Source organism: Salvelinus alpinus, chromosome 15 (assembly GCF_045679555.1).
Source record: "Salvelinus alpinus chromosome 15, SLU_Salpinus.1, whole genome shotgun sequence".
Taxonomy (NCBI): domain Eukaryota; kingdom Metazoa; phylum Chordata; class Actinopteri; order Salmoniformes; family Salmonidae; genus Salvelinus; species Salvelinus alpinus.
The window spans coordinates 47,682,843-47,710,170 of NC_092100.1; the positions used below are offsets into that span (position 1 = coordinate 47,682,843).

The 27,328-nt window shown below is 43.0% G+C and overlaps 1 protein-coding gene across 4 annotated transcripts in view; it reads left to right on the forward strand.

The window, feature by feature from the left end:
• The window catches only part of LOC139540203 (UPF0606 protein KIAA1549-like), an 87,708-nt gene extending 72,306 nt beyond the window's left edge, over nt 1-15,402 (forward strand). Inside the window, exons 14-21 of one of the 4 annotated variants that reach the window (XM_071343821.1) lie at nt 396-616; nt 1,329-1,558; nt 2,238-2,382; nt 2,754-3,074; nt 4,964-5,016; nt 7,382-7,527; nt 7,854-8,002; nt 10,587-15,402. In XM_071343821.1, the coding sequence (XP_071199922.1) occupies nt 396-616; nt 1,329-1,558; nt 2,238-2,382; nt 2,754-3,074; nt 4,964-5,016; nt 7,382-7,527; nt 7,854-8,002; nt 10,587-10,829 (1,508 nt within the window). In that variant the 3' untranslated portion in view covers nt 10,830-15,402. Of the gene's footprint in view, nt 1-395; nt 617-1,322; nt 1,559-2,237; nt 2,383-2,753; nt 3,075-4,963; nt 5,017-7,381; nt 7,528-7,853; nt 8,003-10,586 lie in introns of all 4 variants that reach the window. The other 3 variants (XM_071343820.1, XM_071343819.1, XM_071343822.1) reach the window with 3 other exon arrangements.
• The last annotated feature ends 11,926 nt before the right edge of the window (nt 15,403-27,328 follow it).

Here is a 27,328-nt window from a genome sequence, read left to right on the forward strand (position 1 = left end):
TGTGTCATGGTTGCTTTGTGTCGTGCTTCTCATCAATCACCACTATTCAGAAGTCAGATGTGTCGTCAGAGATGGGGAGCAATGAATGTTCTTGAACAACAGTAGTTTTAACGTTAGCTTTGTCATGAACTTGTTCTTGTTGTAGCTCCCAACAAAACAAAACAAAAACATTATCTTACATTGGAATACATATAAAAACATATCGTGATCATGTTAAAAGTAGTAATCCGATTGAATGCAGTTTCATGCCTGTGTAGTAAGTACACTGTTCAGTGAGTCTATTTAAAAGGATCTGCCCCCTGGTGGTGAAAATAGTTGCATGACACCTGTAAGTTCTATCACAAACTTGCATGGCTGTGATGTTGACCTTAGTCTTCCTCCCTGGTCCCCCTCAGGTCCTCCACCCATGAACGGCCATGCCGAGCAGCTGTCGTCGGCCTCCATCTTCGAGCATGTGGACCGCATGTCCCGCTCAGCCGACGACAGCCGGCGCTTGTCCAATAAGATCCAGCTGATCGCCATGCAGCCCATGGCCTTCCCAGCCCTGCGCCACGGCGCCACTGTCAACGGTATCAATGGCAGTGGGCAAGAAACACACAACATCTTCAACAAGGAGGTGAGACGCTGAACCTCTAGGACCCACTAACACCCTTCCTCAGACACATGTATGCAGGTTACAGTAATGAACAGTAGATTCTAATGTGAGTGTCTCTGATCCTCTCTAGTCTCTCCACTGTCTGGACATCCACAAGGGTTCTTCGGCTGTCCCCGTAGGGGAACCCTTTAGGTTTTGGTTCCAGGTAGAACCCTTTTTTGGTTCCATGGAACCAGAAAAAGGGTTCTACCAGGAACCAAAAAAGGGTTCTACTTGGAACCAAAAAGGGTTCTACTTGGAACCAAAAAGGGGTCATGGAACCCAAAAGGGGGCTACCTGGAACCAAAAAGGCTTATTATAAGGGTTCTCCAATGGCAGGGGTGTCAAACACATTCCACGGAGGGCCGTCTAGGTCTTTCAATGAAGACCTAGACAACCAGGTGAGAGGAGTTCCTTACTAACTAGTGTAGAAGGGAGGAGCGAAAACCCGCAGACACATGGCCCTGCTTGGAATGAGTTTGACGCCCGTGTCCTACGGGGACAGCCGAAGAACCCTTTAAGCTTCCAGATAGCACCTTTTTCTCTTACGAATGTACAGACAAAAGAGATGTCATCTCAGTCAGACTCACCTGTATAAACCAAGGTCAAATGAAGTATGCCGTGCGTATAGTAAAGATGCATCTGGCCAAGTGAGTCACTGCAGTCATGTCTGCCTGTTGTTATTAAGACCCAGGTGGCGTTGAGGCACAAGTCTGAGATCGAGCACCACCGGAACAAGATCCGTCTGCGGGCCAAGAGGAAGGGTCACTATGACTTCCCTGCCATGGACGACCTGGTGGACAACGGTCTGACCACTGACCCCAAGGACCAGGACCGCATCTACCACAAGGCCCAGATGCAGATCGACAAGATCCTGGACCCCGACATCCACATGCCCTCGCTGTTCATGGAGCCTAAAAAGAGGTCAGTTATTTGGGGTTTGGGACGGGTAGGGTGTACACAGTGAGGGGTATGCATGCCTGGTTGTGCAGTAAATGTACCTGAGGGAACTGCCGTATGTCTGTTTGTTTCTCTTTATAAAAGATACCGCGACTTTTTCTCAAGAGAATGTCATCCAGCTTTTCTTCACTGATGACTGACAGAGAAAAATCATTTTTGGAGCTGTACGTCCTCCAGAAACATCTAGACTAATTTGTTTTCTAGACTTTTTGCAGTCACAATGAGGAGAAGTCTCCTACCGGTAGGAGAGTAGTTTAGAAAGTGGAAAAGTAGAACGAGTTTTTAAAATGCACCTTCAGTTTGCTAACATTTTAGGGAGAAAGATAAAGATATCTCCATTGAATAAAAAACCCTCACGTTTGATGTCTATTCAGATTGCCGGGCCTCCATTCCATTCCAAACGACCAGTAGATAAGAGTCCAGGCCTAAACACTTTGATTCTGTCCCTGCGTCGGAAATGGCTCCCTATTCCCTATATAGTGCACTACTATATAAGGATTAGTGCCATTTTTAGAACAACTGGTCAAAAAATAGTTAACTGTAGGGAATAGGGTGCCATTTCAGTGTGTTTGTCGGTGTTTGTTTGCCCTTCCATAATACTGTATGTGCTGCTACTCTGTATTGACATCTCTCTCTCTCTCAGTGGCAGGGGGAGGCGTTCTCCCAAGCAGAAGAAGAAGCACCAGCTGAACGGCAGCCTGACGGACGCAGACAAGGACCGCCTCATCTCCAACGACAGCGACGGCACCTACAGGAAATACCCTGGGGTCAACAACGTGGCCTATGTGGTGGGTATACCTGTGGAGCATATTGTATTCACACACAATAGAAATCTCAGTCAGAGAGTAAAAGGTGCTTTTATGTTGTCAAAGGAGAGGAATGTCTTCTTGGTCCGGGTCCAGATGTAACGTACATAAAACATTTCTGTTCCTTTTGGCGTTGTTACAAAACATATAACAGAATCACATTTTTGTGATATTATTTTTTTTTATAATAATATTTTTTTATTTTATGTATATATATTTTTTACAACTCCAAATTGATCTGAATGAATATTAGAGTCATGATGTGTATAATGGCTTTGGCTAATGACCATCTTTCTAGTCCCTTCTTTACATTAGTAGTACATTAGTAAAATCTAGTCTCTTATTGTTCCCAGTCGGACCCTGACCAGGCCCCAGAGTCCGGGACCCCCTCCCCCAACGACGACGTCTTCCTTGGCCCCAACTCGCCCCCTCCGGGGCATGCCCCTCCCCCGCCCCCCTACATGCCCCCCCAGCCCTCCATCGAGGAGGCCCGGCAGCAGATGCACTCTCTGCTGGACGATGCCTTTGCCCTGGTCTCCCCCACTTCCCAGGGCAGCACGGCCGGCCTCACCCAAACTGGTGTCAACTCCAACCTCCCCAGCTCCAGTCCCCCACCCCGCGGTGGAACCCGCCCCTGGGGCTCGTCTTACCCAGCACTCAGCCCCTTCTCCTCGGTGAGTCTGTATGGCCTCCCCCTCCACAGCTCTATTGATTCACTAACACCTCTGGGGCCTACTGACAGCTCTCCTGCTTGGTCCTTGTCCTGCTACAGACGAGTGCAATTGACACTGAAGGGTGTCTCGTAAGTTCAAGGTTTTTGGGGGGGATTTTACCGGCTTTCGTAAGCGTGAGGTGCAGCAGTGCACCGTTTTCCTAATGTTATATGATAACTGTTACATACGTCACGATAGACTGTTTTTCCTCCTTTACCTCGCCACTCTCAGGTTTTCACTGTCAGTTTGACTCTCCGCACAGACACACTGCATTTACAACATGTTCCGGTTTATTTAGATCTTCTTAGTTACTAATCAGTGAAGGAAGTCTCCGTCTGTCTCGCCCACCCAGCCCCCTGACCCCACTCAACACTACAGCACATAAGACCTTCATGCAGCTGTACACTACTACAGTACATTGCACGAGCCATAAGCCTGCTCAGTAATACTGTAACTACTGTACATATGTTCCTAACAAACTCCTAAGTCTTAGGACATGTGAGCTGCACAGCCCAACCTTTTGAGACGTAAGGCTGCTGGTGGTTTGGTATGGTTGTTTGCCATAAGGCGCAACAAAACACTTGTCATCTACACTACAGTCCTCTGGTTAACGTGCAATGCAGCAACCCTTTGACTGTGCTTAAAAAAAGAAAAGGACTAGGTCGCAATTGCCCTCAAGGCAGTACCATGCTAATTAATTAAATGATAAGATACTACATTGTGTTATGTGTGGTGATATGAGATTACTGCTATAGCGTGTGTTCCCGATTACACTGATTATATTAGGAAGATTTACAATATAATATACATTCAAATGTGAGGAAGGAGCTGTTTATCATGAATGATATATATTAGGGACTTTCCAGTCCAGATTCAACCGCTTCAAACAAATACCAGCACTATATGTATTATGCAATAGTAGTGGATATGCCAGTGCTTTAAATGTACACTGCATTCCTTTCTTAAATATAAAACCTGCTGCTGTTCAAAGTTGATTTTAGGGCATTTGAGGCAAGAGCAGACCTTAATAAATTTGATAAGAGCAAATAAAGGTTAGTCTCTTCAGCGTTCTATATGAACATTTTCTTTGACCTTTCCTATTTAGTTTTATAAAGTTCACTCCCAGTCATTTTAAATTCATACAGACGTCTTAGCAGAGTAATAGCTCTGTTGTCTAAAACCAGCCCAATAAAGACAGTTGGCTACCTCAGGTGTAGAGAGAGCTCTAAATTCATCTGTGCTCTCATAAAAGCCATTCTCAGTGCTTGTTCTGGTTCAGTGCGTTAATGTGCTCTGAAAGGTCACGTTTAGAGCAGGAAAACAACATCCAGCTGAAACAAGAGAAGCCCATAGGCTATTTCTCCATTTTTCCCTGCAAAACACCAAAGCTTAGTGTGCTGTACGATGTTAGACTCTCAGCCAAAGTCTATCATGGCGTAATGTAAAATTCAATCAACATAAATAGCAATATTATGCTCCAGCCTTTTATGTGTAAAGTGCTTTATCTGGATATATACTGTGTTAGTGGGTGATATCGGTTTGGATTGTACATGATCTGCACGCTTCAGTGAGGTCCCTGTAGTCTTTACTTGTCCATCCCAGTGTCTGTGTGTCTTTGTCCTGACAAAATGCCTGTCTCTCTTATCCATCCCAGTGTCTGTGTGTCTTTGTCCTGACAAAATGCCTATCTCTCTTATCCATCCCAGTGTCTGTGTGTCTTTGTCCTGACAAAATGCCTGTCTCTCTTATCCATCCCAGTGTCTGTGTGTCTTTGTCCTGACAAAATGCCTGTCTCTCTTATCCATCCCAGTGTCTGTGTCTTTGTCCTGACAAAATGTCTCTCTCCTCAGAGATACGCTGAGTTAGGAATGTCCCCTCCTTCAGTCCAAGGCTTACTACAGCGGTGAGTAGCTAACCATAGAGATACAATACAATACATACAGCTGAAGTCGGAAGTTTACATACACTTTAGCCAAATTCATTTAAACTCAGTTTTTTACATTTCCTGACATTTAATCCTAGTAAAAATGTCTTAGGTCAGTTAGGATCACCACTTTATTTTAGAATGTGAAATGTCAGAATAATAGTAGAGAATGATTTATTTCAGCTTTAATTTCTTTCATCACATTCCCAGTGGGTCAGAAGTTTACATACACTCAATTACTATTTGGTAGCATTGCCTTTAAATTGTTTATCTTGGGTCAAACGTTTCAGGTAGCCTTCCACAAGCTTCCCACAATAAGTTGGGTGAACTTTGGCCCATTCCTCCTGACAGAGCTGGTGTAACTGAGTCAGGATTTTAGGCCTCCTTGCTCGCACACACTTTTTCATTTCTGCCCCAAAAAATTCTATAGGATTGAGGTCAGGGCTCTGTGCTGGCCACTTCAATACCTTGACTTTGTTGTCCTTAAGCCTTTTTGCCACAACTTTGGAATTATGCTTGGGGTCATTGTCCATTTGGAAGACCCATTTGCGACCAAGCTTTAACTTCTTGACTGATGTCTTGAGATGTTGCTTCAATATATCCACATAATTTTCCTGCCTCATGATGCCATCTATTTTGTGAAATGCACCAGTCCCTCCTGCAGCAAAGCACCCCCACAACATGATGCTGCCACTCCCGTGCTTCACGGTCGGGATGGTGTTCTTCGGCTTGCAAGCCTCCCCCTTTTTCCTCCAAACATAACAATGGTCATTATATCCAAACAGTTCTATTTTTGTTTCATCAGATCAGAGGACATTTCTCCAAAAAGTACGATCTTTGTCCACATGTGCAGTTGCAAACCGTAGTCTGGCTTTTTATGGCTGTTTTGGAGCAGTGGCTTCTTCCTTGCTGAGTGGCCTTTCAGGTTATGTCGATATAAGACTCGTTTTACTGTGGATATAGATACTTTTGTACCTGTTTCCTCCAGCATCTTCACAAGGTCGTTTGCTGTTGTTCTGGGATTGATTTGCACTTTTCGCACCAAAGTACGTTCATCTCTAGGAGACAGAACGCGTCTCCATCCTGAGCGGTATGACGGTTGTGTGGTCCCGTGGTGTTTTTACTTGCGTACTATTGTTTGTACAGATGAACGTGGTACCTTCAGGCATTTGGAAATTGCTCCCAAGGATGAACCAGACTTGTGGAGGTCTACAATTTCTTTTCTGCGGTTTTGGCTGATTTCTTTTGATTTTCCCATGACGTCAAGCAAAGAGGCACTGAGTTTGAAGGTAGGCCTTGAAATACATCCACAGGTACACCTCCAATTGACTCAAATTATGTCAATTAGCCTATCAGAAGCATCTAAAGCCAATTTTCCAAGTTTTAAAGGCACAGTCAACTTAGTGTATGTAAACTTCTGACCCACTGGAATTGTGATACAGTGAATTATAGGTGAAATAATCTGTCTGTAAACAATTGTTAGAAAAATTAGTTGTGTCATGCACATAGATGTCCTAACCGACTTGCCAAAACTATAGTTTGTTAACAAGAAATGTGTGGAGTAGTTGAAAAATTAGTTTTAATGACTCCAACCTAAGTGTATGTAAACTTCCGACTTCAACTGTATGTGATATAATGTAATAGTATGTGTAGCTACCTAACTCTGAGAGGATAGGAAGAGCATTTTCATTTTTCTTATGTTTTCCCCCACGACTGTAGGCTACATTGAGCCATACATACTGTAGGCTACATTGAGCCATACATACTGTAGGCTACATTGAGCCATACATTGAATATATGGTCTCATATTACCAGATCTTTAGTGGGGGGATGTTTTACCTTGTGTGTGTCCATGCGGAGGGCAGGGAATTGGGCCTCATACATTATTTAGTTCATCTTTATTTTAGTAGTTTAATGCAGTGTGTCCCAACTCCGGTCCTCGAGTAACCCCAACAGAACACATTTTTGTTGTCACCTTGGACAAAAACACCTGATTCAACCTGTCAAGGGCTTGATGATTAGTTGACAAGTAGAATCAGCTGTGCTTGTCCGGGGCCACAACAAAAATATGTACTGTTAGGGGTACTCGAGGACCGGAGTTGGGAACCACTGGTTTAATTGATCCAGTCTCCTAACGGCGATTCCTTTGGTTGATCTTCTTTTGATTTTCACACACACACACACACACACACACACACACACACACACACACACACACACACACACACACACACACACACACACACACACACACACTGAAACAATGACTGAAGGCTGATGCACATTATAGAAGCTATGACGTTATATAATAGGACCTCTATTTGACATTTGTGCTGTGTTTCAGACAGAGCCAGGGCTCCAGCTACCTGCCACCAGGTGACCTAGGACACGTTGACCAGCTCCCCCCAGACAGCCACTATTCCACCAGGGGCCTGTACACTGAAGACCTCCCCTTCTCTGCCAGGCCACGACCAGTAGGGGGCACCACAGGTACGCACACACACACAGCTCAACAGTCACTGGATGTATGTGTGTCTAACCCAGACTACTCACCTCTCTCCCATGAGCCTGTCAGCCTCAAACAGCCTAGTCTCTATTGAATTATTAAAGAGTCTGGATCTTGGTGTGCTGTGAGAGTTACACTAATATAAATGGACTCTGCCTTATGGAGTGCTGCTGCTGCACAGAGATGTTAACTGAAGGAACTGCATCAAAGTGTATTACAGGCCAGTGAGGATTAAATGTCAGATATGCCTGAGGGTTGATATGTATATTTTTGTGTGTGCTCGTGTGTGTGTACGTGCATCTGTTTGTAGGTGCCCCGCTCCATCACCTGACCCAGATGGGTCTTGGGAGCCGGATCAACGGGGGGTACCCGGCGGGGAGCAGGGCCCCTCCAGGTCAGACTGGAGGTTCAGGGTGGGGGCCGTACGCTGACGATGAATACAGACCCACCAGAGACCCTGTGAGTCCTGCTCTGACTTCACATCGCCTTATGAGACTTACTGTACCTCCGTTTTTAATCCTTTCCTCCTCCCGCTAGCCTCTCTAGATCTACAAATGTACTGTACAATGGCATGCTCTTGTTCTTCTAGACTCTATGTTGCTGCATATCAGTTTGAGTTCTGTAGTTATGGATGTTGGTTCACTGTACAGATGTAGGTTCTTAATTTGATCACCCTGTTGCAGGAGAACTTGCCTGCAACCCAGGAAATGGAAAACGTGTAGTGTATTTGAGGTTTAAAAAGGCTTCTGGGGCCTCCCGGGTGGCGCAGTGGTCTAAGGCACTGCATCTCAGTGCTAGCTGTGCCACCAGAGATTCTGGTTTCGAGTCCAGGCTCTGTCGCAGCCGGCCGCGACCGGGAGGCCCATGTGGCGGCTCACAATTGGCCTAGCGTCGTCCGGTTTAGGGAGGGTTTGACCGGCAGGGATATCCTTGTCTCGTCGCGCACTAGCGACTCCTGTGGCGGGCCAAGCGCAGTGCACGCTGACCAGGTCGCCAGGTGTATGGTGTTTCCTCCTACACATTGGTGCGGCAGGCTTCCGGGTTGGATGTGCATTGTGTCAAGAAGCAGTGCGGTTGGGTTGTGTTTCAGAGGACGCATGGCTCTCGTCCTTCGCCTCTCCCGAGTCCGTACGGAAGTTGCAGCGATGAGACAAGACTGTAACTACTACCAATTGGATACCACGAAATTGGGGAGAAAAAAAAAATATATATATATAACTTTTTTTTTTATGCTTCTGAAGTTTGTCATTTTCACTCTGAAATGTCAGATGAAAAATGTATCAACCAAAACAAAAAATGCCTTTGAATGTTTTGGTATCTAGTGTCTACACGCATTCAGCATCGTTCACACCCTCTTAAGCTTTAGCCCCACCCATCTCGTTTTGCTCTCGGAGCGTTCAGAGCGCACACTTGACGGTCCAGCCGATGATTTGTTTACCTCTGGATAACATGAAAACAGCCTAACCAGCTCTGCTGACAACAATTTTATTATGCTTTTTTGCCGACTTTTACTGACTCTGGCCATATTCACCGGGTGTTGAACACTTTAGCCTAAGAGATGTAGCTAGCTAGCTAGGTCAAGAATGAACCTAGCTGTAAGATCACACACGTCACGTAACGTTAGCTAACGAGCCAGCCAGCTAACGTTAGTTAGTTAAACAACAATGAACTTAGTGCCAAATCATGTCGTTACTACCCTGCATGAATCTGCTGGGAGCTAACCAACCAGGTTCCATGTTAGCTAGCATTAGGCTCTAACTAGCAAAGCAAATGGCTCTGGGATACGAATAATAACGTCATACACGTAATGTTAGTGTCAGGACCCGGTGCGAGAAACAGTCACTAATAATCGTCAGAACCCAGAAGATGAGGCAGACACAGCAGTACTAGAGATGGTGGTTTAATTAAAGAACAAAATCTTCAGGCAAAGAAACTAAATCCACAATGTCCAAAAATAAAGCCAAGAGGCACAAAATGGAAATCCTCCAAAATACAAAAGAAACTCCACAAAGTGGTAAAAAACAGCAGGGAAAAACAAACCTCAAAAGACTACTCAAATAATACACAAGAACTAAACCAGAGAACCTCTGGAAAATCCAACAAGAGAAAATATCTATATAAAACAAGGCTTGGGCTGGGGCTGGGTGCTAACTTACAAACACTGAGCAAGGAACTGAGGAACACACAGGGTTTAAATACTAACAAGGGAATGACCTACAGGTGCAAACAATAATTAGAGCAAGAAAAACAAAAGGTACAAAAAAGGTGCAATGGGGACATCTAGTGACCAAAACCCGAACAGTCTTGGCCAAAACCTGACAGTTAGCTAGGGAGCCAGCCAGCTAACATTAGCTAGCTAGCTAATAGTACACTTTAGCTTAAGAAATGTAGCTAGATAAACAATGTGTAAGATCACACACGTCACGTAACGTTAGCTAGTTAAACAACAATGAACATAGTGCCAAATCATGTCGTTACTTAAACATTTTTTTTTTGTGTAACCTTTATTTAACAAGCAAGTCAGTTAAGAACAAATTCTTATTGACAATGGCGGCCTACCGGGGAACAGTGGGTTAATTGCCTTTTTCAGGGGCAGAACGACAGAATTTTACCTTGTCAGCTCGGGGATTCGATCCAGCAACCTTTTGGTTACTGGCCCAATGCTCTAACCACTAGGCTACCTGCTGCCCCTGAACGTTACGTGTACGTTACTACCCTGCATGAATCTTCTGTGAAGTCGTGACTTGCGACAAACACCTAGTTTCCTGAAACGGGTCACAAATGTCCATGAATTATAATCCACATAATATTTCACATTTCCTGTTGCTGCAGGATCATTTTCAAACTTGTGAAAATTAAGATCCTGCATTTGTAGTTATTTTACCTCCCAGCTGTCAATCTGTAGAGATGAACATTCCCATGATCTATTGAGAACTGTAGTGAAATAAGCAATGTAAAAACACACACTTTCCTCTTTTCTCCTAAAACTTCTTTCTCTTCTCTTTTTCCTCTTCTTCTTTCCCTCCTTCCCTGTTTGCGTCAGGTTCTTCTGGGCTACCCTGACTACTCCTCCTCCTCTATGTTCCAGATGCCTAGTAGAAGTGCACTAAGGGAGCCCTCATCCCCCCTGGCCCACCTGGACACACACACAACAGGATTCGGCTACCCTCCAGAGGAGTCCTCCTCTCCCCCCAATCACTCCTCTGCTTCCCTCATCAAGGCCATCAGGGAGGAGCTGCTGCGCCTCTCCCAGAAACAGCAAGCCGTGCCCAGCTACCACAGCTGATCACAGATGGCCTCCTCTGGTCCTCACTGAACCTTAACCTCTAATACTACATCCACCAGTCATACCACTGCCCCTGCCTGCCTGCTCCAACCTAGCAATGCTTCCCATGGAAGTTCCGTTGTACAGGAGGAGAAAGACAAGACCGTACTGTCTTGGGGCGGCAGGTAGCTTAGCGGCTAGAGCATTGGGCCAGTAACCGAAAGGTTGCTGGTTCGAATACCCGAGCCAACAAGGTGAAAAATATGCCGATGTGCCCTTGAGCAAGGCACTTAACCCTACTTTGCTCCAGGGGCGCCGTACTAAAATGGCTGACCCTGGAAAACAACACATTTCACTGCACCTATCTGCTGGGCTGGGTAGAATGAGGAGGTTGTTTCATATGCCAGCTGGTAGCGTAAGCATGGCTAGAATCATTATATGAATGAACTGTTCTCTAGGCTCTGGATCTTAGCCTCTGGCTTTCTTAAACCAGACTGTCCTATGGCATACAGTATACTGGACCAAGTGACCCTAGTGGTTAGAGGAAGAAGGTGAATGGTCCCCTGTTCTCAGGCGTTGGCCAAGGTATCTCTGCCCAAGCCTGGCTATAACCGCTGATCCTAGCCCAGTTTTTTTATTTGAGGTGTTGTTGCTTTCTTCCTTTTTAAACAGCATTCTAGACTCTGTGTGACGATAATAAGCAAAGTGGTTTGATTCTCTCTCTCTCATCCTGCCTTGACATCCTAACAACATTTTACACAACAGTGGGATTTCTCTGCCAGTAGGGCATCTGTCATTTAGGCTCAAAACATTGATACCATGTTACCTTTAACAATGAGGCATCTTACCATTACCATGAGGTATTTATTTGGTTTTTGAAGAGCTTCTTACTTCTCCTCCATCCTCCTTTGGTGCTTCTTTCTACGCTTTGTGTTTTCCGTCATGATATTGATATGCGCAAATCTGTCAAAACACGCCCCAGGTGCAGGATTACATTGTTTTCCGCCACGAGCCACACAATGCCTTGTGTTGTGACAACGTGAGGGAGTGCAACTGTCTCAATCTACTGTACAGCTAAAATCAGAGTTCAGAGCAGACAACACTAGACACAGACAGACAGACACCTGCAATAAACATACTGCAGCAACTCCCATGCATAGCTTTACCAATGCAGTAGTGGAACCAGAGATATTTAATGATAGAGCACTGCTAGGTTTAGTTTGTAACTCACCCCACTCTACGTGAGCCTTGTTTAGATTTTGTGTTGCTTCAGCACAATGTCCACATGTTTGTCCTAATATATCCAGGTTACTGATGATGCTAACGTATTAATATTAAGACTCTTTAAATACCAATGTATGGTAAACTACACTGAACAAAAATATAAACGCAACATGCAACAATTTCAAAGATTTTAATGAATTACAGTTCATATAAGGAAATCAGTCAATTGAAATAAATGCATTAGGCCCTAATCTATGGAATTCACATGACTGGGAATACAGATATGCATCTGTTGGTCAAAGATACCTTAATGAAAAGGTAGGGGTGTGGATCAGATAACCAGTCAGTATCTGGTGTGACCACCTTTTGCCACCACATCTCCTTCACATAGAGTTGATCAGTCTGTTGATTGTGGCCTGTGGAATGTTGTCCCACTCCTCTTCAATGGCTATGTGAAGTTGCTGGATATTGCCTGTAACTTGAAGAAACTGTCGGACACGCCAATCCAGAGCATCCCAAACATTCTCAATGGATGACATGTCTGCTGAGTATGCAGGCCATGGAAGAACTGGGACATTTTCAGTTTCCATGAATTGTGTACAGATCCTTACGACATGGGGCCGTGCGTTATCATGCTGAAACGAGGTGATGACGGTGGATAAATGGCATGACAATGGGCCTCAGGATCTCTGTGCATTCAAATTGCCATCGATAAAATGCAATTGTGTTCGTTGTCCGTAGCTTATGCCTGCCCATACCATAACCCCACCAGCACCATGGGGCACTCTTAACAACGTTGACATCAGCAAACCACTAACACACGATGCCATACACGCTGTCTGCTGTCTGCCTGGTACAGTTGAAAGCAGGATTCAGACGTCACACTTCTCCAGCGTGCCAGTGGTCATCGAAGGTGAGCATTTGCTCACTGAAGTCGTTAACGACACCGACCTGCAGTCAGGTCAAGACCCTGGTGAGGATGACAAGCAGGCTGATGAGCTTCCCTGAGATGTTTGACAGTTTGTGCGGAAATTCTTCGGTTTCGCAACCTACAGTTTCATCAGCTGTCCGGGTGGCTGGTCACAAATGATCCCGCTGGTGAAGAAGCCGGATGTGGAGGTCCTGGGCTGGCGTGGTTACGGTCTGCGGTTGTGAGGCTGGTTGGCCAAATTCTCTAAAACGACAGTGGAGGCAACTTATGGTAGAGAAATTAACATTCTCTGGCAACAGCTCTGGTGGACATTCCTGCAGTCAGCATGCCAATTGCACCCTCCCTCAAAACTTGAGACATCTGTGGCATTGTGTTGTGTGACAAAACGGCACATTTTAGAGTGACCTTTTATTGTCCCCAGCACAAGGTGCTGTTTAATCAGCTTCTTGATATGGATTATGGATCCATATCAATGGATATATCAATGGATGGATTATCTTGGCAAAGGAGAAATGCTCACGAACAGGGATGTAAACTAATTTGTGCACAACATTTTGGAGAAATTAGCTTTTTGTGCGTAAGGAAATATTTAATTTCAGCTCATGAAACATGGGACCAACACTTTACATGTTGCGTTTATATTTTCGTTCAGTATAGACAGTAGGACCACAGTATTATAGTTTTTCTATATATATTATACTAAGGTCATTTATTGAGCGCACAGGACCAAATATGTATAATCATTCATTTATGAATTCATTTGTAGCATTTTATCATGTTTTCTGACCGCCAGGCCTAAATCAAAATGATTGACAGGACGGTACTAGGGAATTGGGGTGTATTCTCTATTTGATGAAGTGGATAGATTCGACCACGCATTCTTATCTATTCAATGCACTGTATGCAGATTACTGGATGCACCTTGGCTTTTCACAGTGAATATCCTTCAGGCCACACCAACTAAAATGTAGTTGAAAGATTCATAGGTCATTCAATGAAAGATTCATAAGGTCAGGTCAATGAAGCATTGTATTGCTCAAGGAAATGCTGTCTTTTCCCTGCTGAAAAACAGGGCCAGTGGTCACACACTGTCAGTCTAGGGGTATTCTTATTTAATTTCCTCCTTTTTCAATGCAGTATTGAAATGTTTAACGCTGTTCTTTTCCCACCGCATTTTCAGAGTTTGAAAGGAATCTGAAACTCATGTACTGTATTGTAATTGTTCAACGTTTACTGTTCACAGTTAACCTGTCAGCGTAAGATGTTTTGTGTATTTGATGTCATTTTTATTCTTGAATGACCTGCCTCATGTTTTTTGTTCCTCCTCGATGTGTCTTTGTTCAATATTTTTTTAATTTAATTTTGTTCGATAACATTTTCGACAGAAACTCCCCACACGTTGCTATGCTGTGGGGATTGAAGTTATATTTTATTTAAATGAAATAAAAGAGAAAGTATTGATTTTGGTTGCAGGGTTGAAAGAAAACAGACATTTATTCACTGACTTGGGCAAAGTAATAATATACCAGTGTTGAACATTGTCCCAAATATGTCCCAAAGGTTACCGCCATAACACAAAAACAAACAGAGAAAATATGGAACCAAACTGCACCAACTACTGTAATGTACAGCAGACACACACTAAATACTGTCCCACTGAGCACATACTGGTTGAATCAACATTGTTTCCACGTCATTTCAATGAAATTAGGTTGAACCAACATGGAATAGATGTTGAATGAACGTTTCCAACATGTGCCTTATGGATCCGCCCTCCCTTTGATGGTCTCCCACTAATGTCTACCATCCTGTCTCACACTACCTGCCTATCTGTCTGTCTGTCAGACGGAGTCTTAACCAGGCTCTGTTCACTCCAACAAGCACTGACTGTATGGGATCATAGTACAGTACTGTATGGCATTTTGTAACTACTGTAGTTTGAAGGTTGTTAAAAGGATTTTCTCTCAACAATGGTTCTATTGGTCTTAGCAGGTGATGCTACAGTATGTCGTCGTTAAATAAGCCCAGTGCTTATTTAACACTGTTTCTGGATGTAGTCGAAGATATACACCCATGCAGTTGGATTGTAAACTGAGTTACATGAAGTGATTTCACCTCTGGTTGGTGTAATTGGCTTCGATCACAACACTGTACTATACTGTACTGTCCTGTACTCTATGCCTCCACCTGCTGGTATTGTAACCCCACTGCACATCAGATGTCGTTCGTGTGTTTTTTTCCCCCTTTATGTTTGGCTGTTGTGTCTTGTTTTATTGTGAAGGTCATACTTTATGTTGGCTGGCCCAACTATGTTTTACGTGTTTATTTGTTGAGTTGCATGTGTCATTCATGTAAGGCTGTGTGTGGTTTGTTTTCCATTTGTGTTGCCCACGCTGTTCCCGAAAAAAACGATAGCTTTTAAAAACGGATGAAACCTAAGTGCATGTGTCCTAAGTTATTTCATACTGTATTCTAACGCCATGCGTCTTACATGCAACAATGATTAGGAAGCAAAACATATTGCATTCTCACATATCTGCTTATTGTTGTCATTTTTTGTCCCCTGAAAGTAGTTTTGTAAAATGATCATTATTTATTTTGCAGAGCACACCGTTTCTCTGTGTATGAAGTTTATTTATTATTACAGTTTTCTTAGCGGTGCTGCTTTCTCCTAGGGGAGGTGCATCAAATTGTGTTTTTCATAGGCTACTGCAATAGTCTGAAGATGAGAAGTACCAGATTCAACCACAGGGTGGTGCCATCTCATAACAAAAGACCATGTGGTGAGCTTTGTTCAGTTCTGATCAAAGAGAATGCTCCTCTGTTGCAAGTGAAGTTATCGCTCTTGCGAGACAGGTGAGTGTGTGTGGCATCATTTACCACCGACACTTTGGAGAATGTACACAATGTTCTCATCCAGCAGTTTTTGAAGTTTCACTGTTGAAAAGCGATATCCCCCTGTTTAAATACAGCAAAGTACACACACTGCAAACTTCAAAGAGTAGGGCATTCAAGGAGTTGGTCTGATGGGAATTAGTGATGTCATCGGCCTCCACCCTTACTTGCAGGAACAATAGAGGATGAGTAGACCATTAAATATTTTAGACCATGGCAACAATGAGGAAGTGATGAGAATGGGTTATGTATGAATGGTTGAAAGAGCATAAGGAACTGTAAACTTCAGGCATCATAATGTAATTTTCAACCATAGTGATAAACAATGTAGGTGGAAAACTGCTGAGTTGAATTATAAACAAAATGGTGGTTGTGTTGCAATTAATAGAATTGTCATAAGAGACTTGTGGAATAAGCAACGGTGTCAATTGATGACTGTTTAAAATGTAAGATTGTATGCATTGTTACCAATGGAAATACATTCCACTCACTGCTAAGTCAACCCAGGCCTACCATAATGCACTGTTGGTTTACTGTAGGGCAATTCCACATGCTTCATAAACAACAGGTGTAGAATAACTGACATTTTTACTTAATCTATTAATTCAGTTGTGAATTAATGTAATTAGCTGAGACTAATTTTCACTTTAAAATCTATTCCAAACAAAAACCATTGATTTCAAAGTATACCAAACCATACACTAAGACTACTGTGAATAATTTACACAGCATGACCTTGGGACTATAATGTTCTATCAGCGCAAATCATAGCTCTGAGATATTGAGCATCAAGGTTTTCACATCCCAGATTTCAGAACTGCTCTCTAGTGAATTGTTCTTTCATAAATCATTAAGGTCCTGATCTTGAAGGTGCCTAAAGAGTATCAAAATCCTGAGACATTTGTTAATCTGTTTTTTAGGGGTGTGTAACCGCAGATAGAACCTATCTGACACTTCTGAATTAGACATCAAATCAAATGTATTTATAAAGCCCTTCGTACATCAGCTAATATCTCGAAATGCTGTACAGAAACCCAGCCTAAAACCCCAAACAGCAAGCAATGCAGGTGTAGAAGCACGGTGGCTAGGAAAAACTCCCTAGAAAGGCCAAAACCTAGGAAGAAACCTAGAGAGGAACCAGGCTATGAGGGGTGGCCAGTCCTCTTCTGGCTGTGCCGGGTGGAGATTATAACAGAACATGGCCAAGATGTTCAAATGTTCATAAATGACCAGCATGGTCAAATAATAATAATCACAGTAGTTATCGAGGGTGCAACAAGTCAGAACCTCAGGAGTAAATGTCAGTTGGCTTTTCATAGCCGATCATTGAGAGTATCTCTACCGCTCCTGCTGTCTCTAGAGAAATGAAAAGAGCAGGTCTGGAACAGGTAGCACGTCCGGTGGACAGGTCAGGGTTCCATAGCCGCAGGCAGAACAGTTGAAACTGGAACAGCAGCAAGGCCAGGTGGACTGGGGACAGCAAGGAGTCATCATGCCCGGTAGTCCTGACGCATGGTCCTAGGGCTCAGGTCCTCCGAGAGAGAGAAAGAAAGAGAGAAGGAGAGAATTAGAGAGAGCATACTTAAATTCACACAGGACACCGGATAAGACAGGAGAAGTACTCCAGATATAACAAACTGACCCTAGCCCCCCGACACATAAACTACTGCAGCATAAATACTGGAGGCTGAGACAGGAGGGGTCAGGAGACACTGTGGCCCCATCCGATGATACCCCCAGGGCCAAACAGGAAGGATATAACCCCACCCACTTTGCCAAACCACAGCCCCCGCACCACTCGAGGGATAACTTCAACCACCAACTTACAATCCTGAGACAAGGCCGAGTATAGCCCACAAAGATCTCCGCCACGGCACAAACCAAAGCGGGGCGCCAACCCAGACAGAAAGATCACTTGTTCAGTTTTGAAGAAAACTGTAGCTATTTGAATACATCAATTATAAATAACCCTATTTTACCAAGAAAGAGTCAAAACAGATCATCAAATACGTTAAGAAATGTTTTATAATTATAAGACGAATGACTGTCATCACTGAACAACGATGTGACAGCAACGAATCACTGGGCACAGGCGTCTATTCCACGTTGGCTCAATGTAATTTCATTTAAATAATACGGAAACAACGTTGATTCAAGCAGTGTGTACCCAGTGGGATGTGTTCTGATTGGTCAGTCTGTATTTGTTCAGGCTTGTGATTGGATTGCAGTTCAAATGGGTTTAGGCAGAAAGAACTTGCTAGTTTTTATTTTTTCCCCGCTACAAATATACTTTAAAAAAATCTAACTTCAGAGACATATGAACAACCATCAATTATATGTGACTAACTAATGCGGGGGAAAAACGATTAAATATCTGCTCCTAGTTAAGATTCAAAGATGTCAGCAGAAAGAATGGGGTGTCAGCTATGACATGACACATTGACTTTGAAAAAATCTGTTTTGGTTATTGAAGCAGGTGAAGTGGATTTACACCTTGTAACATAATTATGGTAAGAGCCAGGAAAGGTTGCATTAACTGAAGAGAGAGGTAGAGAGTGAAAGCAGAAAGGTTTGTCCAGACTGTTTTGACACTTGCTTTGACCACCAGACAGAAAGAGAAAGAAAACAGTTATGAGCTGAACATAACAGTATACCATTGGAAGGAAGGACTGTAGTAGGTGACTTAACTGTGGTTCTTGACTACTATGATTTCCAATTGTAGCCAATTAAATTGCAGGAATTCCATTACTGATTTTTTTTGTGGTAATTCAGTTGCTGATTTTTTTTATCACTTAATAATTCATACAAATAAAAAAGCAGAAGGCAAATAATTTCTCCAGAACTAAATATAAGTGTTGATATTAGTTGGCAGGGGTCTTTACTTCAACTGTAAGTGTTGATATTAGTTGGCAGGAGTCTTTACTTCAACAGTATTATGTTTTAAAGTATTTTTAATACCTTTTAAGACTTTTTCTGGTAGATGTTTTCTAAAGACCCCTTTTCCATCTGTTTAAACAGAAATCAAAGCCTTTACTTATGCCTCCTTTTTAAGATGGAAAATGGTTGAAAAATGTATCTACAGTAGGCCTTTATTTACCAAAAATATAGACTCTTCGCTTTGATTGGACACCCTGGAGGCTCCACATCTTCATCATCCTCCTACTCTTCATCAGTGTCCTCACCCTCAGCCTCTCCGAGTCTCTTGTAGAACTTAGCGATGCGCCTCATCTCCTTGAGGTAGCAGGCCAGAAGCCATTTCTGCTGCTCAGACAGGAGCTGGTTGTAGTGGTACTGGATCCCAGCTGTCTGTCTGCATTACAGTTGAATGGCGGGGAACCCGGTTACCGAGATTTACCGCCCAAAACCACTCACCTTTCCTGGTAAATAACTGCAAGAAACAGGTAAATTATAATAAATGATTTATATGAACACCATCACGTGAAATGGAACTGTTAAATGATATGTGATGCCTAAATCTGGCTTCTCTAGAGCCTTCTCTCTGCTCTCTGCATGATCAGTCATCACTGCTCAGGGTGGGGACAGACAGACCATCTCAGTATGGAGCGCAGTTCACAATGCATGTAGACATATCATCTCATGATGGTAAGTTATTTTCTTGTGACAGGTAGGCCTACATTTGATGCAGCATAGCCTATGATACAGTAATATAAGGACCGAATGCACGTCTAAATGTACACATCTCCATCTCTCTTTCGGGCAAAACACCAGTCTCAACGTCAACAGTGAAGAGGCGACTCTGGGATGCTGGCCTTCTAGGCAGAGTTGCAAAGAAAAAGCCATATCTCAGACTGGCCAATATAAATAAAAGATTAAGATGGGCTAAAGAACAGAGAAACTGGACAGAGGAACACTGCCTAGAAGGCCAGGATCCTGGAGTCACCTGTTCACTGTTGACGTTGAGACTGGTGTTTTGCCCGAAAGAGAGATGGAGATGGAGAGGTGTTTTGCGGGTACTATTTAATGAAACTGCCAGTTGAGGACTTGTGAGGCGTCTGTTTCTCAAACTAGACACTCTAATGTACTTGTCCTCTTGCTCAGTTGTGCACCGGGGCCTCCCACTCCTCTTTCTATTCTGGTTAGTGCCAGTTTGCGCTGTTCTGTGAAGGGAGTAGTACACAGCGTTGTATGAGATCTTCAGTTTCTTGGCAATTTCTCACATGGAATAGACTTCATTTCTCAGAACAAGAATAGACTGACGAGTTTCAGAAGAAAGTTCAAATGCTGATGCTCCAGATACTCAACTAGTCTGAAGAAGGCCAGTTTTATTGCTTCTTTAATCAGCACAACAGTTTTCAGCTGTGCTAACATAATTGCAAAAGGGTTTTCTAATGATCAATTAGCCTTTTAAAATGATAAACTTGGATTAGCTAACAACATGCCATTGGAACACAGGAGTGATGGTTGCTGATAATGGGCCTCTGTACACCTATGTAGATATTCCATTAGAAATCTGCCGTTTCCAGCTACAATAGTCATTTACAACATTAACAATGTCTTCACTGTATTTCTGATCAATTTGATGTTATTTTAATAGACAGAAAATGTGCTTTTCTTTCAAAAACAAGGACATTTCTAAGTGATCCCAAACTTTTGAACGGTAGTGTATATACAGTACCAGTCAAAAGTTTGAACACAGCTACTCCTTCAAGGGATTTTCTTTATTTTTACTATTTTCTACATTGTAGAATAATAGTGAAGACATCAAAACTATGAAATAACACATATGGAACCATGTAGAAGTAATGCCATCACTAACGTAGAGAGGCTCCTGCCTACATAGACAATCATTGGCCAGTCTAACAAATGGATCACTAGTCACTTTATAATTGCCACTTTAATAATGATGTTTACATATCTTGCATTTCTCATCCCATATATATATACTGTATATTATACCATCTATTGCACCTTGCCTATGCCACTCGGTCATTGCTCATCCATATATTTCTATGTACTTATTCTTATTCCATCCCTTTATACTTAGATTTGTGTGTATTAGGTTGTTGATATAGCTGCACTGCCGGATCTAGAAGTACAAGCATTTCGCTACACTCGGAATAACATCTGCTAGCCATGTGTATGTGACCAATAAAATGTGATTTGATTTGATTAGTAACCAAAAAAGTGTTAAACAAATCTAAATATATTTTATATTTGAGATTCTTCAAATAGCAACCGTTTGCCTTGATTACAGTTTTGCACACTCTTGGCATTATCTCAACCAGCTTCATGAGGTAGCCACCTGGAATGCATTTCAATTAACAGGTGTGCCCTCTTAAAAGTTCATTTGTGGAATTTCTTTCCTTCTTAATGTGTTTGAGACAATCAGTTGTGTTGTGACAAGGTAGGGGTGGTATACAGAAGATAGCCCTATTTGGTAAAAGACCAAGTCCACATTATGGCAAGAACAGCTCAAATAAGCAAATAGGATCAACAGTCCATCATTAGACAAGAAGATCAGTTAATGCAGAACAATTCAACTTTGAAAGTTTCATAAAGTGGAGTCGCAAAAACCATCAAGCGCTATGATGAAACTGGCTCTCATGAGGACCGTTACAGGAATGGAAGACCCAGTTACCTCTTAGAGTTACCAGCCTCAGAAATTGCAGCCCAAATAAATGCTTCACAGAGTTCAAGTAACAGACACATCTCAACATCAACTGTTCAGAGGAGACTGCGTGAATCAGGCCTTCGTGGTCAAATTGCTGCAAATAAACGACTACTAAAGGACACCAATAAGAAGAGACTTGCATTAGGCCAAGAAACACGAGCAATGGACATTAGACCGGTGGAAATGTGTCCTTTGGTCTAGTCCAAATTGGAGATTTTTGGTTCCAACCACTGTGTCTTTGTGAAACACAGTTTGGGTGAACGGATCTCCACATGTATATTTCCCACCATAAATCATGGAGGAGGTGTTATGATGTGGGGGTGCTTTGCTGGTGACACTGTCTGTGATTTATTTAGAATTCCATTCACACTTAACCAGCATGGCTACCACAGAATTCTGCAGCGATAGCCATCCCATCTGGTTTGGGCTTAGTGGGACTATCATTTGTTTTTCAACAGGACAATGACCCCAACACACCTCCAGGCTGTGTAAGGGATATTTTAACAAGAAGGAGAGTGATGGAGTGCTGCATCAGATGACCTGGCCTCCACAATCTCCTAACCTAAACCAAATTGAGATGGTTTGGGATGAGTCAGACTGCAGAGTGAAGGAAAAGCAGCCAACAAGTGCTCAACATACAGTATGTGGGAACTCCTTCAAGACCGTTGGAAAAGCATTCCAGGTGAAGCTGGTTGAGGTAATGCCAAGAGTGTGCAAAGCTGTCATCAAGGCAAATGGTGGCTATTTGAAGATTCTCAAATATAAAAAAATATTTTGCTTGTTTAACACTTTTTTGGTTACTACATGATTCCATATGTGTTATTTCATAGTTTTGATGTCTTCACTATTATTCTACAATGTAGAAAATAGTAAAAAATAAAGAAAAACCCTTGAATGAGTAGGTGTTCTTAAACCTTTGATCGGTAGTATATATATATATACAGTTGAAGTCGGAAGTTTACATACACCTTAGCCAAATAAATTTAAACTCAGTTTTTCACAATTTCTGACATTTAATCGTAGTAAAATGACTACTTTATTTTAAGAATGTGAAATGTCAGAATAATAGTAGAGAGAATTCTTTATTTCAGCTTTTATTTCTTTCCCCAGTGGGTCAGAAGTTTACATACACTCAATTAGTATTTGGTAGCATTGCCTTTATATTCTTTAATTTGAGTCAAATGTTTCGGGTAGCCTTCCACAAGCCTCCCACAATAAATTGGGTGAATTTTGTCCCATTCCTCCTGACAGAGCTGGTGTAACTGAGTCAGGTTTGTAGGCCTCTTTGCTCGCACATGCTTTTTCAGTTCTGCCCACAAATTTCTATCGGATTGAGGTCAGGGCTTTGTGATGGCCACTCCAATACCTTGACTTTGTTGTCCTTAAGCCATTTTGCCACAACTTTGGAATTATGCTTGGGGTCATTGTCCATTTGGAAGACCCATTTGTGACCAAGCTTTAACTTCCTGACTGATGTCTTGAGATGTTGCTTCAATATATCCACATAATTTTTCTGCCTCATGATGCCATCTATTTTGTGAAGTGCACCAGTCCCTCCTGCAGCAAAGCACCCCCACAACATGATGCTGCCAGGCCCGTGCTTCATGGTTGGGATGGTGTTCTTCGGCTTGCCAGCCTCACCCTTTTCCTCCAAACATAACGATGGTCATTATGGCCAAACAGATCTATTTTTGTTTCATCAGACCAGAGGACATTTCTCCAAAAAGTACGATCTTTGTCCCCATGTGCAGTTGCAAACCACAATCTGTCTTTTTTTATGGCGGTTTTGGAGCAGTGGCTTCTTCCTTGCTGAGTGGCCTTTCAGGTTATGTCGATATAGGACTCATTTTACTGTGGATATAGATACTCTGTACCGGTTTCCTCCAGCATCTTCCCAAGGTCCTTTGCTGTTGTTCTGGGATTGATCTGCACTTTTCGCACCAAAGTGCGTTCATCTCAAGGAGACGGAACGCGTCTCTTTCCTGAGCGGTATGATGGCTGCCTGGTCCCTTGGTGTTTATACTTGCTTACTATTGTTTGTACAGATGAACGTGGTACCTTCAGGCATTTGTAAATTGCTCCCAAGGATGAACCAGACTTGTGGAGGTCATGGCTGATTTCTTTTGATTTTCCCATGATGTCAAGCAAAGAGGCACTGAGTTTGAAGGTAGGCCTTGAAACACATCCACAGGTACACCTCCAATTGACTCAAATGATGTCAATTAGCCTATCAGAAGCTTCTAAAGCCATGACATAATCGCTGCCAAATGTGTTTCAACAAAGTACTAGGTAAAGGGTCTGAATACTTATGTTAATGCAATATTTAAATGTTTTATTTGTAATAAATTTGCAAAAATTTCTAAAAAAACTATTTTTGCTTTATCATTATAAAAAAAAACGATTTTATACATTTTAGAATGAGCCTGTCATGTAATTAAATATGGAAAAGGTCAAGGGGTCTGTATATGCTACAGCATATTACTTACGGCAAAAAAAGAGCTATGTGCTCTCTTGGGTAAATACTGTAAATGAAACAAGCTCCAGTAGGCTAATCTTTTTCTGTATGAACTATATTACTGTACTGTATTGGGCTCAAACCCTACACCCCAACCCGAGCACTCTGTTCTGCCACCTCAGGTCTCTTGGCCCTCTCGGGTCCTTTAGGTGCCGAGAAAACAAGATTCTCTTGTCTGATGAAACCAAGATTGAACTCTTTGATCTGAATGCCAAGCGTCACATCTGGAGGAAACCTGGCACCATCCCTCAGCATCATGCTAAAGCCTCTGCCAGGTTTGATGGGGAGCATTGCTGCACAGCTATTTTCAGGTCTCTCCTGAGATGTTCGATCGGGTTCAAGTCCTGAAATATTCTCTCTGTACTTTGCTCCATTCATCTTTCCCTCGATCCTGACTAGTCTCCCAGTCCCTGCCGCTGAAAAACATACCAACAGCATGATGCTGAGGGATGGTGCCAGGTTTCCTCCAGATTTGACGCTTGGCATTCAGATCAAAGAGTTCAATCTTGGTTTCATCAGACAAGAGAATCTTGTTTTCTTGGCCCGAGAGTCCTTAGGTGCCTTTTGGCAAACTCCAAGCGGGCTGCTATGTGCCTTTTACTGAGGAGTGGCTTCCGTTTGGCCGCTCTACCATAAAGGCCTGATTGGTGGAGTGATGCAGAGATGATTGTCCTTCTGGAAGGTTCTCCCATCTCCACAGAGGAACTCTGGAGCTCTGTCAGTGACCTCCCTGACCAAGGCCCTTCTCCCCCGATTGCTCAGTTTGGAACGGCGGTCAGCTCTAGGAAGAGTCTTGGTCGTTCCGAACTTCTCCCATTTAAGACTGATGGAGGCCACTGTGTTCTTGGGGACCTTCAATGTTTCAGAAATGTTTTGGAACCCTTCCCCAGATCTGTGCTTTGACAATCCTGTCTCGGAGCTCTATGGACAATTCCTTCCACGTCATGGCTTGGTTTTTGCCAAAACTGTCAACTGTGGGACCTTATTTAGACAGGGGTGTGCCTTTCCAAATCATGTTCAATCAATTTAATTTGCCACAGGTGGACTCGAATCAAGTTGTAGAAACAGCTCAAGGATGCACCTGAGCTCAATTTAGAGTCTTATAGCAAAGGGTCTAAATACTTATGTAAATAAGGTATTTATGTTTTCGCTTTGTCATTGAGGGGTATTGTGTGTAGATTGACGAGGGGGAAAAACGATTTAGTAAATGTTAGAATAAGGCTGTAATGTAACAAAATGTGGAAAAAGTCAAGGGGCCTGAATACTTTCTGAATGCACTGTATATCATAGGCCTATAGGTGTTATTTGAGCATTTTTGGCATTTGCTCATAAAATGTATTTAATGTAGGGCTCATCAGGCTCAGGCAGCGTCAGGCTTGAATTATTTATCAAAGCTCTAATCAAATCCAGACGTAGGCCTACAGTATTTATATGCTTTATAGGATTTTGAACGACACTTCCAGTTTTGGCGGGAAATACCGGGTTACCCGGGAGAAAAGTGAGGTTGGAACATTTGTAAAATACCAGGAAAATATTCAAACCTTGCCAGAGAGAGACTGGGTGGCCACCTGCACTATGGCATCATGCCAGCAGGCTGGAAAACATCATGTGAGCTTTGGAGGGTTGAGGTGAGCTTCTGTGGGGGTGAGACAGATACTTGTGAAGTGCTACATTTAGCATACAGCTGCCAGAGCCATTTTTCTAAACCGCAAGAATGGACCAAATGGATTAGGACTTTTGAGCGCTTTGGTCAAGCGAATAATCTTCACACATCCACCGAGGAGAAGCAGCTAAACACTCATGTACTGTATGAGCAACGAAGCAGATCACGTTTTGAGGGAGCTGAATCTAAACAAACTCCAGCAACAACAGTATGGACAAGTAAGAAACGGATTTCATGCATTCTTTATTGTGAAAAACAACGTGATTTATGAGAGAGCCCGCTTTAACATGCAGAGACGGGGGAAATGAAACAGTGGATTATTTTTGCCACAGCCTTATATGCCCTAGATGAACATTGCATCTATGGACTTTTGCACGATGAGCTAATTAGAGACAGGCTAGTCATTGGTCTAGCAGACATACGTCTGTCAAAGCTGATGGAGCTAGATGAAGATCTTACGCTAGAGAGAGCAGTTGAGACGGCAAGGCGAACTGACGTGAAAAGACAGCAAAGTAGCCTGCGAGGTGATACAGTGATGATAAAAGAGGCATGCTCAGTGGATAGAGTTCTGTAGAAAGGCAGCCAGTATCAGTGGAAACAGAAAGCTAGCCATGGAGATGCTAATGAGAAGAAGCAGTCAGTGTCAACACTGTGGCAAAAGCCCTGCACATACAAGAGCACAGTGTCCCAGCCAAAGAAGTAGTGCCAATCCTGTGAAAAAACATTGACATTACCAACATGTATTTATAACATCAAGAGCAGTAAACGAGGTTCAAGAATAGCATTTTCCTAGTAAAATGACAACAGGAAGTGAGCGGTGAATGATGTATATTCAAGTGATGGACAGGGAATTTGAAATTCAAAATAGACACTGGTGCCGATGTGACTGTTATCCCAGACAATGTGTCCAGTCACATTTTTGCAGGAACCAGAAAGCCAGCTCTGCAAAAATGAACAAAACCACTAGTACCAGGAAGAGCGCCGCTGGACGTGATCGGCGTCATAAGTGTGGTTCTACGAAAGGGAGAAAAGGAGACACTGGAGGATGTGTATCTACACACAGCTTTACTAGGCAGACCACCCATCACAAAGCTTGAGCTAGTTGCTCGACTCGACAGCATTGATTGACAGACAATGAAAGAAAGCCATCCAAAGCTGTGCAGCGGTCTTGGCACAGTACAACAACCATATACCATCAAGCTGAAAGCAGACGCAGAGCCCTACTCACTCCACAGTCCGCGACGGATTCCTCTGACATTGCTACCAAAAGTCAAGAAAGAGCAAGAGCGTATGCAAGGGTACAAGGTTGTCTCTAGAGTTTAGGAGCCCACAGACTGGTGTGCCGGCCTGGTGGTTGTTCCAAAGAAGAACATGGACGTGGGGATATGTGTCGATTTCACCAGTCTCAATGGGTCAGTGTGTAGAGTAAAATGCATACTTCCCACTGTCGAACAGACCCTTGGCTCTTTAGCCAGGGTGAAGATCTTCAGCAAGCTTGACGCGAACATGGGCTTCTAGCAGATTCCGCTAGCTGAGGAGTCAGTTAAGCTAACAACCTTCATCACACCTTTTGGACATTACTGCTTCAACCGCCTGCCTTTCGGCATCACTTCAGTACCTGAACACTTCCAGAACAGAATGGTGACAGAGTTTACTGAAG